At 47.7% G+C, this 14,847-nt stretch overlaps 1 protein-coding gene across 1 annotated transcript in view; it reads right to left on the bottom strand.

Moving 5' to 3' along the window:
• The window catches only part of MAN2C1 (mannosidase alpha class 2C member 1), a 136,469-nt gene that overhangs the window by 69,773 nt on the left and 51,849 nt on the right, over window positions 1–14,847 (bottom strand). Inside the window, exons 8-9 of the mRNA XM_063926304.1 lie at window positions 14,676–14,786; window positions 7,387–7,479 (exon numbers count right to left, since the gene is read on the bottom strand). Coding sequence (XP_063782374.1) covers window positions 7,387–7,479; window positions 14,676–14,786 — 204 coding nt within the window. The remainder of the gene's footprint in view (window positions 1–7,386; window positions 7,480–14,675; window positions 14,787–14,847) is intronic.

Genomic DNA, 14,847 nt, shown 5'->3' with positions numbered 1-14,847 from the left:
CGCCGCTTGAGGATCCCTTGTTCTTGCTCCGAAGACCGGAACCTTGCGATTGTGTCGAGACACCATCAGGTCTACATCTGGTAGGCCCCACTTGTCCACTAGGAGTTGAAATGCTTCTGGATGAAGGCTCCACTCTCTGGCATGTACATCCCGACAACTGAGGAAGTCCGCCTCCCAGTTGAGGACCTCCGGAATGAATACTGCCGATATGGCTGGCAGATGGCGTTCCGCACACTGAAGAATCTTTGACACTTCCAACACTGCCATGCGGCTTCGAGTGCCGCCTTGATGATATATGTACGCCACCGTGGTGGCGTTGTCTGACTGTACTTGAACAGGCTTGTTCAGTACCAGATGCCGGGCCAGTTTCAGAGCATTGAATACTGGGGGTCATTCAGAGTTGTTCGCTCGGTAAAAATCTTCGCATCGCTGCGATTTTCCGCTTAATGCGCATGCGCAATGTCCGCACTGCGACTGCGCCAAGTAAATTTGCTATGCACTTAGGAATTTTACTCACGGCATTTTCATCGTTCTGGCGATCGTAATGTGATTGACAGGAAATGGGTGCTACTGGGCGGAAACAGGCCGTTTTATGGGCGTGTGGGGAAAAATGCTACCGTTTCCGGAAAAAACGCAGGAGTGGCCGGAGAAACGGGGGAGTGTCTGGGCGAACGCTGGGTGTGTTTGTGACGTCAAACCAGGAACGACAAGCAGTGAAATGATCGCAGATGCCGAGTAAGTCTGGAGCTACTCAAACTGCTACGAGGTGTGTAATCGCAATATTGCGAATACATCGTTCGCAATTTTAAGATGCTAAGATTCACTCCCAGTAGGCGGCGGCTTAGCATGAGCAAATCTGCTAAAATCCACTTGCGAGCGAACTCGGAATGACCCCCACTGCCCGCAATTCCAGAATGTTTATTGGAAGGAGAGACTCCTCCCTGGTCCACCAAAAGAGAGAGTGTTGCTCCGAAAACGTGCCACAACCCCTCAGACTAGCATCCGTCGTCAGGACCCAGTTGGAAATCCTGAAGGGACGACCCCTGCTCAATTGATGGTCCTTCAGCCACCAGGTCAGTAACAGACGGACTCCGGACAAGGAGATCATTTGAGACCTGATCTGGTGAGGCAGGCCGTCCCACTTGGCAAGAATCAGTTTCTGCAGAGGGCGGGAATGAAATTCAGCATACTCCACCATGTCGAAAGCCAACACCATGAGGCCTAGTACTTACATCGCCGAGTGTATCGACACACGCGGACAAGAGAGGAAGCAATGTATCTTGTCCTGAAGCTTCAGGACTTTCTCCTGTGACAAAAACAACCTTTGGTTATGTGTGTCCAACAACGCTCCCAAGATGCACCATGCTCTGGGCAGGGACCAGGGATGATTTCTTCCAGATGATGAGCCACCCATGGGCTTGCAGAAACTGTACTATCAGATCCAAATGACGGAGAAGAACTTCTGGGGAATTGGCCAGTATCAGCAGATCATCCAAATACGGCAGGATCCCGATGCCCACGACGGCGGAGGAAAGCCGTCATAACTGCCATGACCTTGGTAAAAATTTGCGGACCCGTGGTCAGACCAAACGGTAAGGCCCGGATTTGGTAATGGAGATTGCCAATAGAAAACCGCAGGTATTGCTGATGTGATATGGTAATAGGGATATGCAGGTAAGCATCCTGTATATCCAGGGATACCATATAGTCCCCTGGTTCCAAAGCCAGGACAATAGAGCGAAGGGTCTCCATACGAAACTTGGAGACCCTCACAAACTTGTTCAAATATTTGAGGTTGAGAATGGTCCGGGAGGAACCATTCGGTTTGGGGACTAGGAACAACATTGAATAGTACCCCCTGCCCCTCTGAGCCAGAGGCACCAGTACTACCACTCAGGTATCCAGGAGGGATTGTACCACTGAACGGAGAGTTGTTGCCTTCACCTGATCCGAAGGGATGTCCGTCAGGCAACAGCGAGAAGGGGGAAGTGTCTTGAAGGATATAGCGTATCCGTGAGTGACGACTTCCCGCACCCAAGCGTCTGAAGTGGTCTTCAACCATACCTGGGTGAACTGTAGAAGTCGGCCTCCCACCCTGGGATCCCTCAGGGGGAGGCCCGCCCCGTCATGCCGCAGGCTTGTCAGATTTGGAAGCCGGCTGTTTTGGAAGTGCGAGACTGTTTCAGGTACACCTGACCCTTTGCTTTACCCGGCGGGTGAAAATAATGAAAGGAAGTACTCTTAGCCTTCGGGCCTGACGGAGTAGTACTAGGCAGACATGCAGTCTTAGCAGACGCAAAGTCATCGACAATCTTGTTGAGATCCTCACCAAAGAGGATGTTTCCTTTAAACGGGAGCACCTCCACAGACCAGGACCACCAAAGAGGATGTTTCCTTTAAACGGGAGCACCTCCACAGACCAGGACCGCAACCAGAGAATACGGCAAGCCAAAATGGATGTTGTAGCACCCTTGGCTGCCAGAACACCTGCATCTGAAGCTGCTTCTTTAATGTAATGAAATGCAGTGACAATATAAGAGAAACATTGTCTGGCATGTTCTGAAAAATTGGACGGAAACTCAGCCTCTATTTCCTGAGACCACGCTTCAATAGCTTCTGCGGCCCAAGTAGCCGCAATGGTGGGCCTATGCGCCAAGGGTATAGATAGCTTTTAAGCAGCCCTCCACACGCTTATCCGTCGGCTCCTTGAGAGAAGTGACAGTAGTGACAGGCAGAGCAGATGACACCACCAGCCGAGCGATTTGTGAATCCACCGACAGTGGCGTTTCCGAATTTTTACTCAATTCTGCCACAAGGGGATAGCGGGCTAGCATCTTCTTGTGCGGGTTGAATTTCTTTCCTGGGTTCTAACAGGATTCCTGACTATGTCAGCCAAGTGGTCAGAAGGAGGTAAAACCAATTTAATAACCTTCTGACATTTGAACCTGTCCGGTTTCTTAAATGTAGTAGCAGGCTCAGGATCATCATCATCAATCTGAAGAATGAGCCGAACATCCACCTGTGAAACAGATTCCCCATCAGAAACGTCATGATCAGAGTCTGTGGGGTCCGTATACACGCCATCTTCATTGGAAGAGGTATCCGGCCCATGCGTGGATTGAGAGGAAGTAACAGCCCGCTTAGAGGACTTCTTAGGTTTCGTCTTAGGCGGGCGAGGGTCAGGAATACGTTTATCCAAAGATTTATTCAATTGCTGTAACTGAGTGGACAGAGCATCTGTCCGTGGCGGATTCACCGCAGGCACCATATAAGGCACAGGAGGTCCCATAGGGGGCGCAAGTCTAGTTAACAGCGTAGTCAGTAAATTAGAAAAGGCAGCCCAAGGCGGGCCCTCATGTGTCCCCGTTGTTACAAACTCACCGGGGGGTACAGAACCCCCAAAACCTGAACCCTCCACAGCCATGTTATCCTCAAATGCATCTGGGACATCATAACCGCGCACAGCGGAATCGGCCCCAGACCCATCGCCCCCCTGTAGCCGACATGATATGAAAGCGTAAACCACGGGTGACAGTACAATAATCAGCAGATATAATACCTCACACAAACCCCCCGTGCAGTGTGACAGCACAAACAGAGGATTTCTGAGGTAAAATGTGAAAAACAGAGAAAAATACAAAATACGCATATCCTGTAAAATACCTATATTATCTAATAACCCTGACGCACAGAGCCTCCTCAGTTACAGAATATAGGGATAGCAGTAGGAGTGAGATACGTGGAGTAAAAATTACCCAGCAACTATATGCACACACAGTCACATGTACAATGCAGGAATTAGGACATACAATAAAACTGCACTGGACTAGCAATACTATTACTGAGTAAAGCTATGTAAATAAACAGATGTATCAATGCACAGTAAAAACTGGATGAATATCACAGGGTACTTGTACTAAATAACCCTGAAGTATGCACTTGTTCTTAACGAACACTGTCTAAATGACATGTAGAGTTAAGTGTCCTGTAAATGCACAGCGCTGATGATGCAGGCGGCTTTACAGAGGAGGCATCACCCAGCAGTCCCAGAATCAGCACAGCATGTGTGTAATGGCGCCCAAACGCTGACAGGGAGTGAGGGAGACAAAGATGCAGCTCCAGGGCGTGAACATTTACTCTAAATGGTGCCCACTGGCTGGGGGAGGGGCTACAGGTCAGAGCCTTATCCCCTTGCTGGACTTCACCACCAGGTGCTGCGGGCCTTAACAAAATAGATTACAGCCTAATCCGACCTGTGCCCTTGCCCTGGTGGTCTAGTGGGGTCCCTGTACTGCCACAGTGTCCATGCCAACACGCGCGGCCCGCCTCCTAATGGCCGCGATGGATCACGATTTCCAGCGGGTCCCGCCTGGGGGACCATCTTGCCTTCTCCCTGAGTGCGGCCACGCAATTCCAGAGAACTTTGGTTAGTGTGTGTGTGAGAAGAACCAGAGCCTCCGCTGTAAGTTCCCGGCAACCAGGGAAACGGGAGTATACAGCGCAGCTGGGGGAGGTGATGGAGCTGCAGCAGGAGATATCAGAATGATATCTAGCACTAGAGTGCCTCTGCTGCAGCCCTTAAAGTCTTCTATCTTCTTTAAAATAGCTATTCTTAGGGCTGCTGGAGCAGCCCTGCCTGTTAGCTGCCTGCACTGCAGGCACCAACTTACAAACTGAGCTCCTGTGCACGGAGGCGGGGACATAGAGGAGGCGGCGCTGAGCATCTTGGAACAGTCAAAGCTTTTATCCTGTTGGTGCCTCGGATCAAGATCCTACTCTACACCCCGATGTTATTCCCTGTGGAATACCAGTGTACCCCGCTGCAGAAAAAGGTTGACACGACATTTTTACTTTTTTTGCAGTGAAAGCAAATGCAACTCCAATTAGTGTACCGCTTTGCTCGCCATGCTTCGGGCAGGTTACTATACCCAATCGTAATCCATGTGGATGTTAAAGTATGAAAAAGGTGATTAAAATGCTACAAAAAAAAATAATAATGCGTCGACCATATGTGTGTTGACCATTTGAGCTCAATGACCTTTAGTACCTGTCAACCATAAGTATTGTCGACATTTTACATGTCGACCTATTGACCATTTCGACCTAATGCATGTTGACCATGAGTGGTAGACCTAATGACTGTCCAACTTTTAATGGTCAACTCAACCTATAGTCTGGATACCTGCAAGATCCATATGATAGATGGTGATTATCATCAGCACAGACAAAAGCAAAGATTTCAGGCCATATTTTAAAGATCCCTTTAAAAAAAAAAATCCCAAACAAAATCCCAAACACTCATCAGTTAATATAACCAAGCAGATACTATTATAAATATTGACATCTTAATGTAGTGGGTATTTCAGTTACCATAAAAATATACATCTAAACGGACTATAGCATAGAACTTTAGGACTACAGGGGGGTCCACACGGGAGATTTCTTCCGGAGATGTGTACTGAGCGATCTATCACAGACCGCTCAGCACACATCTCTCCCCCCACTCCGCACACAGCGCGATGTGTGCTCTGCGAGGGGGGATTGACAGGGGGGGGCCGCTCATTTCACCCGGCAGTGAATGAGCAATCTCACTAGATTGGGCATGTATGCATACCCAATCTAGAGCCGGCGATAGCGACACGCGGGGCCGCACATCGCTGTTGCCGACACCCCTACACACGGAGAGATGTGTTCTTAATTTCTAAGCAATCTAGTCAGATTGTGATCATCACTCTGTATGTACCCCCCTTACTACTGTCAGCATCTGAATCATGACACATGGGGCCTAATTCAGATCTGGTCGCAGCAGCAAATTTGTTAGCAGTTGAGCAAAACCATGGTGGTCATTCAGAGTTGTTCGCTCGCAAGCTGCTTTTAGCAGCTTTGCACACGCTAAGCCGCCGCCTACTGGGAGTGAATCTTAGCTTATCAAAATTGCGAACGAAAGATTTGCAATATTGTGAAAAGACTTCTCTGTGCAGTTTCTGAGTAGCTCGAGACTTACTCTGCCAGTGCGATCAGTTCAGTGCTTGTCGTTCCTGGTTTGACGTCACAAACACACCCAGCGTTCGCCAAGACACTCCTCCGTTTCTCCAGCCACTCCTGCATTTTTCCCAGAAACGGTAGCGTTTTTTCACACACTCCCATAAAACGGCCTGTTTCCGCCCAGAAACACCCACTTCCTGTCAATCACATTACGATAACCAGAACGAAGAAAAAACCTCGTAATGTCGTGAGTAAAATACCTAACTGCATAGCAAATTTACTTGGCGCAGTCGCACTGCGGACATTGCGCATGCGCATTAGCGACTAATCGCTCCGTTGCGAAAAAAAAATAACGAGCGATCAACTCGGAATGACCACCTATGTGCACTGCAGGAGGGGGGGGGAAGGGGATTTGGGTGGGGTGTGTTCAAACTGAAATCTAAATTGCAGTGCAAAAATAAAGCAGCTAGTATTTACTCTGCACAGAAACAATATAACCCACCCACATCTAACTCTGCACGTTATATCTGCCCCACCTGCAGTGCACGATCTGAATTACCCCCATTGAGAGCCTCACTGACCGGCAAGTGTCCTACTGCAGAGCTGTATTGTCCCATAACACTGGGTGACTTTGCTATCAACTTGGCAACAGGATTTGTGCTGTGGCTGAACATGGTCAGATTATTTCTGTGGAGCATGCAACACCGTGGAACATCAAATGCGTTTGTTATTAACACACTCCATGTGGAATCTACTTTCATCACTGCTAGTCTCATACCTCTTTTCATTTATTCTGTACAGATACTTGATCATTACCTATGCTACAACCATTTTAGATATTTTTAATGGTACTGAAATCCACTACACCAAAATATCAATATTTGTAATAATATCTGGTTGTGCTGTTTGTGCTAGCACACCATATTAGTCACACACAGATACACAAGTGTCGCACAGGATATGGCAGCTAACTCGCACCAGGCATCCCATGCTGCTTAGCATATTGAGGCTAGATCTGTATAACCATGTGAAATATTGTACAAATAAATATAGGGTGACCCTTTACTAAAACCAGATTACATGTTGCCCTCCAGTGGTGAATGATAACACTACCCCCCCCCCCCCCCCCCAAACACACACACACCAAAAAAAAAAAAAAAAAAAAATACCACACACACACACACACACACACACACACACACACACACACACACACATGGGCAAAAATAAATTCGGGAGTATCTAAGGGTTTTATTTGCGCCTAAATATTAGGTTATGCTATTTTTGTCATTTCCATAAGATGGCAGGAAGCAAAACAGCACAATTCTTACATAACATGTAAATAAATATAACAATATTATTACTGCTTTTCATTTAGAATCTGTGTATCATAAATCTAACCTCCGAGCACAGCTTCCCAAACTCCTGCTGGAAGAAGAGCTGTCCATGCAGGAACTGGCGCACCATGGACTCCCCACTGGGAAGGTTTCCATCCTGAGAAAAGAATAAACTGCTCTAGTTTATATTTCCGTACAAGAGAAACACACCATTCAATATTGTTCAGGACAAGTAATGGACCACAAGGTGGTGCTGGATGTAAACAAGTAATATGGGGCTGGATTCTGAATGTGTATTCAAACTACATGTAATTCCAGTGTTCAAATAGTAGGGCAATTATTTGCTACTGCGTGAAACTTAAAAAAAAAAAAAAAAAGTCAGAATGTTGGCCTGAAAGTGTGCACAAAAGGTGCTGCTGTGTAAGGCTCAGGTGGGATCAGAAATGGAATAGCAAAGTGATGGCTGTTCCTGGGCAGTGACCTGAGGTGAATACTAAAAAAGGTCAGTGTCATGGGTGTGTTATGGGGGTGGTCTTCAGTATGCCGGCTGTCGGAATCCCGGCGCCGGGATCCCGACAGCCAGCATACAGACACTTATTCTCCCTCGTGGGGGTCCATGAACCCCCTGGAGGGAGAATAAAATAGCGTAGCGCGCCACCGTGCCCGCAGCGTGGCGAGCGCACGGTGGCGCGCTATATTCTGGCACACTAGTACACAAGAGGGTTGCTGAAACCATCATTTGCATATTACAGCACCCGCTACTCTGGCAACAGATGCTAGAGCGGACACAGCAGTCCCCACCTCTGACTCAAGGCCATATGCAAATTTACAGAAAATACAGCCTAGTTTTGCATGCTGTACACCATGGGTATTCAGCCCCCAGCTGCTGTTGGATCAGATATCCCAGCATGTCCTGCTACACAAGTAACTGTGCACCTGGGCAGAACTATGCTGCACTGCAGGTGGGGCAGGTGTAACATGTGCCGAGAGATTTAGATGCGAGAGGGGCATCTCCAATCGCTTATCTAAATTACTGTATAAAAATAAAGCTGTCCAGTATTTGTGGGCTACATGCAAAAGCAGATACTGTTTACAATGCATACAAATAAAAATACATGTATTCGCTCCCCTTGCTTTATTCCAGTTAAAAAGTTACTTGCTTTGCCCCCAACTCAGAATTAGTTGGAAAATAGATTCAAAATGAAAAAGCATGTGACTAAATGAATGGTCAACAGACAGAAGATGGAAAAGAAAAGCAATAAACTAATCTGGAAGTATTCAAAGTTAAATGAGTTAAACGTAAAAAAAAAAACACCACCTGTTAAGTGGAGCGATAAGTTGTTGTATTTAAACTATATTAGTGATGAGATCCCACCTTGGAATTGACATTCCAAGAGGAATGCTTTTGGAAAATAAGAATTTACTTACCGATAATTCTATTTCTCATAGTCCGTAGTGGATGCTGGGGACTCCGAAAGGACCATGGGGAATAGCGGCTCCGCAGGAGACTGGGCACAAAGTAAAAGCTTTAGGACTAGCTGGTGTGCACTGGCTCCTCCCCCTATGACCCTCCTCCAAGCCTCAGTTAGGATACTGTGCCTGGACGAGCGTACACAATAAGGAAGGATTTTGAATCCCGGGTAAGACTCATTACCAGCCACACCAATCACACCGTACAACTTGTGATCTGAACCCAGTTAACAGCATGATAACAGAAGGAGCCTCTGAAAAGATGGCTCACAACAACAATAACCCGATTTTTGTAACAATAACTATGTACAAGTAATGCAGACAATCCGCACTTGGGATGGGCGCCCAGCATCCACTACGGACTATGAGAAATAGAATTATCGGTAAGTAAATTCTTATTTTCTCTAACGTCCTAGTGGATGCTGGGGACTCCGAAAGGACCATGGGGATTATACCAAAGCTCCCAAACGGGCGGGAGAGTGCGGATGACTCTGCAGCACCGAATGAGAGAACTCCAGGTCCTCCTCAGCCAGGGTATCAAATTTGTAGAATTTAGCAAACGTGTTTGCCCCTGACCAAGTAGCTGCTCGGCAAAGTTGTAAAGCAGAGACCCCTCGGGCAGCCGCCCAAGATGAGCCCACTTTCCGTGTGGAATGGGCTTTTATAGATTTTATAGATTTTGGCTGTGGCAGGCCTGCCACAGAATGTGCAAGCTGAATTGTACTACAAATCCAACGAGCAATCGTCTGCTTAGAAGCAGGAGCACCCAGCTTGTTGGGTGCATACAGGATAAACAGCGAGTCAGATTTTCTGACTCCAGCCGTCCTGGAAACATATATTTTCAGGGCCCTGACTACGTCCAGCAACTTGGAATCCGAAATTTGAACCTTAATGGACCCTAATTTGAGGCCCATAGACAGTCCTGTTTGCAGGAAATGCAGGAATCGACCCAGTTGAAATTCCTCCGTAGGGGCCTTCCTGGCCTCGCACCACGCAACATATTTACGCCAAATACGGTGATAATGTTGTACGGTTACATCCTTCCTGGCTTTGATCAGGGTAGGGATGACTTCATCCGGAATGCCTTTTTCCTTCAGGATCCGGCGTTCAACCGCCATGCCGTCAAACGCAGCCGCGGTAAGTCTTGGAACAGACATGGTCCCTGCTGGAGCAGGTCCTGTCTTAGAGGTAGAGGCCACGGGTCTTCCGTGAGCATCTCTTGAATTTCCGGGTACCAAGTCCTTCTTGGCCAATCCGGAGCCACGAGTATAGTCTTTACTCCTCTCCTTCTTATGATTCTCAGTACTTTTGGTATGAGCGGAAGAGGAGGGAACACATACACTGACCGGTACACCCACGGTGTTACCAGAGCGTCCACAGCTATTGCCTGAGGGTCCCTTGACCTGTAACAATATCTGTCCAGTTTTTTGTTGAGGCGAGACGCCATCATGTCCACCTTTGGTTTTTTCCAACGGTTTACAATCATGTGGAAGACTTCCGGGTGAAGTCCCCACTCCCCCGGGTGAAGATCGTGTCTGCTGAGGAAGTCTGCTTCCCAGTTGTCCACTCCCGGAATGAACACTGCTGACAGTGCTATCACATGATTTTCCGCCCAGCGAAGAATCCTTGCCACTTCCGTCATTGCCCTCCTGCTTCTTGTGCCACCCTGTCTGTTTACGTGGGCGACTGCCGTGATGTTGTCCGACTGGATCAATACTGGCTGACCCTGAAGCAGAGGCCTTGCCTGACTTAGGGCATTGTAAATGGCCCTTAGTTCCAGGATATTTATGTGAAGTGACGTTTCCATGCTTGACCACAAGCCCTGGAAATTTTTTCCCTGTGTGACTGCTCCCCAGCCTCTCAGGCTGGCATCCGTGGTCACCAGGACCCAATCCTGAATGCCGAATCTGCGGCCCTCTAGGAGATGAGCACTCTGTAACCACCACAGGAGAGACACCCTTGTCCTTGGAGACAGGGTTATCCGCTGATGCATTTGAAGATGCGATCCGGACCATTTGTCTAGCAGATCCAACTGAAAAGTTCTTGCGTGGAATCTGCCGAATGGAATCGCTTCGTAAGAAGCCACCATCTTTCCCAGGACCCTTGTGCACTGATGCACTGACACCTGGCCTGGTCTTAGGAGTTTCCTGACTAGGTCGGATAACTCCCTGGCTTTCTCTTCCGGGAGAAACACCTTTTTCTGTACTGTGTCCAGAATCATCCCTAGGAACAGCAGACGTGTCGTCGGAATCAGCTGCGATTTTGGAATATTTAGAATCCATCCGTGCTGTCGTAGTACTATTTGCGATAGTGCTACTCCGACCTCTAACTGTTCTCTGGACCGTGCCCTTATCAGGAGATCGTCCAAGTAAGGGATAATTAAGACGCCTTTTCTTCGAAGAAGAATCATCATTTCGGCCATTACCTTGGTAAAGACCCGGGGTGCCGTGGACAATCCAAACGGCAGCGTCTGAAACTGATAGTGACAGTTCTGTACCACAAACCTGAGGTACCCTTGGTGAGAAGGGCAAATTGGGACATGGAGGCAAGCATCCTTGATGTCCAGAGACACCATGTAGTCCCCTTCTTCCAGGTTCGCTATCACTGCTCTGAGTGACTCCATCTTGAACTTGAACCTTTTTATGTAAGTGTTCAAGGTTCTCAGATTTAAAATGGGTCTCACCGAGCCGTCCGGCTTCGGTACCACAAACAGCGTGGAGTAATACCCCTTTCCCTGTTGTAGGAGGGGTACCTTGATTATCACTTGCTGGGAATACAGCTTGTGAATGGCTTCCAATACCGCCTCCCTGTCGGGGGTAGACGTTGGTAAAGCAGACTTCAAGAACCGGCGAGGGGGAGACGTCTCGAATTCCAATTTGTACCCCTGAGATACTACCTGCAGGATCCAGGGGTCCACTTGCGAGTGAGCCCACTGCGCGCTGAAATTCTTGAGACGAGCCCCCACCGTGCCTGAGTCCGCTTGTAAGGCCCCAGCGTCATGCGGAGGACTTGGCAGAAGCGGGGGAGGGCTTCTGGTCGTGGGAAGAAGCTGTCTGTTGTATTCTTTTTCCCCTTCCTCTGCCCCGGGGCAGATATGAGTGGCCTTTTGCCCGCTTGCCCTTATGGGGACGAAAGGACTGAGCCTGAAAAGGCGGTATCTTTTTCTGCTGCGAGGTGACTTGGGGTAAAAAGGTGGATTTCCCAGCCGTTGCCGTGGCCACCAGGTCCGATAGACCGCCCCCAAATAACTCCTCCCCTTTATACCGCAATACTTCCATATGCCGTTTGGAATCCGCATCCCCTGACCACTGTCGCGTCCATAATCCTCTTCTGGCAGAAATGGACATCGCACTTACTCTTGATGCCAGAGTGCAAATGTCGCTCTGTGCATCTCGCATATATAGGAATGCATCCTTTAAATGCTCTATAGTCAATAATATATTGTCCCTGTCCAGGGTATCAATATTTTAAGTCAGGGAATCCGACCAAGCCACCCCAGCACTGCACATCCAGGCTGAGGCGATTGCTGGTCGCAGTATAACACCCGTATGTGTGTATATACTTTTAAGGATATTTTCCAGCCTCCTATCTGCTGGCTCCTTAAGGGTGGCCGTTTCTGGAGACGGTAACGCCACTTGTTTTGATAAGCGTGTGAGCGCCTTATCCACCCTAGGGGGTGTTTCCCAACGAGCCCTAACCTCTGGTGGGAAGGGATATAGTGCCAATAATTTTTTAGAAATTAGCAGTTTTCTGTCGGGGGTAACCCACGCTTCATCACACACTTCATTCAATTCATCCGATTCAGGAAAAACTACGGGTAGTTTTTTCACACCCCACATAATACCCCTTTTTGTGGTACTTGCAGTATCAGAGATGTGCAAAACTTCCTTCATTGCCGTGATCATGTAACGTGTGGCCCTACTGGAAAATACGTTTGTTTCTTCACCGTCGACACTGGAGTCAGTGTCTGTGTCTGGGTCCGTGTCGACCCACTGAGGTAACGGGTGTTTAATAGCCCCTGACGGTGTTTGAGACGCCTGGACAGGCACTAACTGAGCTGCCGGCTGTCTCATGTCGTCAACAGTTTTCTGTAACGTGCCGACACTGTCACGTAATTCCTTAATTACGGCCATCCATTCAGGTGTCGACTCCCTAGGGGGTGACATCACCATTATAGGCAATTGCTCCGCCTCCACATCATTTTCCTCCTCATACATGTCGACACACACGTACAGACACCCAGCACACACACAGGGAATGCTCTGATAGAGGACAGGACCCACTTAGCCCTTTGGGGAGACAGAGGGAGAGTTTGCCAGCACACACCAGAGCGCTATATATGTATAGGGACAACCTTACAATAAGTGTCTATCCCTTATAGCTGCTTATATCTGTTATTTTGCCAAATAAGTGCCCCCCTCTCTTTTTTACCCTGTTTCTGTAGTTGCAGGATGCAGGGGAGATTCTGGGAGCCTTCCTACCAGCGGAGCTGTGTGGGAAAAATGGCGCTGTGTGCTGAGGAGATAGGCCCCGCCCCCTTCACGGCGGGCTCTTCTCCCGCTTTTTTCTGGAAAACTGGCAGGGGTTAAATACATCCATATAGCCCAGGAGCTATATGTGATGTATTTTTCGCCAACTAAGGTAAATTCATTGCTTCCCAGGACGCCCCCCCCAGCGCCTGCACCCTCAGTGACCGGAGTGTGAAGTGTGCTGAGAGCAATGGCGCACAGCTGCAGTGCAGTGCGCTACCTTATGAAGACAGGAAAGTCTTCTGCCGCCGATTTATGGACCTTATTTAAACTTTTACTCTAAGCAGCTCAGGGGAGCCACCTAGATTGCACCCTTCTCGTTCGGGCACAAAATCTAACTGAGGCTTGGAGGAGGGTCATAGGGGGAGGAGCCAGTGCACACCAGCTAGTCCTAAAGCTTTTACTTTGTGCCCAGTCTCCTGCGGAGCCGCTATTCCCCATGGTCCTTTCAGAGTCCCCAGCATCCACTAGGACGTTAGAGAAAGAACAGTGAATTTATTTTACTCAAAAGTCTCCTTTTGTTAAAACTGATCCTGTAAGTAATACTACATTACAACCACACAGAAAGTAGGGCAGATTATAGATATTGTAACATGGATACAGATCTACACGTATAAAGTGAATGATCTTAAAGCAAAATAGGACAACATAAATCCAAGTCAAGACACAAGAGGGCAAAGTGTGCACATTCCATGTATTAGAAGTTACAGTATATACCAGTAGTTCCCAAACTTTTTGGAATCACGGCGCCCTAGAGTATCAAATATTAAATGAAGTAATTTGTGTTTATATATCAGTCTTAGATTCAGTTGTGTGGTGAGGGACAGTATTCACTTCTGTTTGTCCACATCTCTTTTGATTGACAGCCCACAAGCACATTTTTTGCCTATTACACTGACCATAAATAATTTGAATTGGTCCTGGACCACAAACTCAGGGCACCCCTGCAAATGTTGCGAAGCCCCCCAGAGTGCCAAGGCACACAGCTTGATAACCACTGTTATATACTGTTCAGTAAGAACTTGATGAAATGTGTATGCAGTAGTAGCTGCCAGATCTGTCGAAATCTTGTTTTCAAACATGTACAACCACACAAGTCTCAAAGTCAGCAACCACGTTCTTATGTTTCTTATTCTTAATCTTTACAGCATCTCAGAGTAATGAAAACATAAAGAAGGAATTTTCCCAAGCACAAAGTACAGTATTAACCCTTAATCATTTCCCTTAGACTTCAATCACAGTGTCTCTGCCATAAACAAAATTGATACACGTTTGTATAAAGATTCTGCATGTGTTCACTGCTAGGTTTTGGGATAAGCATAAGATGATGGAGAAAATAAAACCACAATCTTACCATTTCCACCCATGTGCCACCAACAGGTATGAACTGGCCAATCTGGGCAAACTCCTTGATTTGCAAATATAATCCGGGATAATGTATTTTTACCCATTCCAGTTGCTGAGCCTGCAATGGTGATGAGACATTATGGATTAGAGTGTTGGTGTGCAGTTCTCTTATACATCAC

The sequence above is a fragment of the Pseudophryne corroboree genome, chromosome 6 (assembly GCF_028390025.1).
Source record: "Pseudophryne corroboree isolate aPseCor3 chromosome 6, aPseCor3.hap2, whole genome shotgun sequence".
NCBI classification, from domain to species: domain Eukaryota; kingdom Metazoa; phylum Chordata; class Amphibia; order Anura; family Myobatrachidae; genus Pseudophryne; species Pseudophryne corroboree.
Note: the sequence above shows the minus strand (reverse complement) of the source record. Positions and strands in the feature narration are given on the sequence as shown.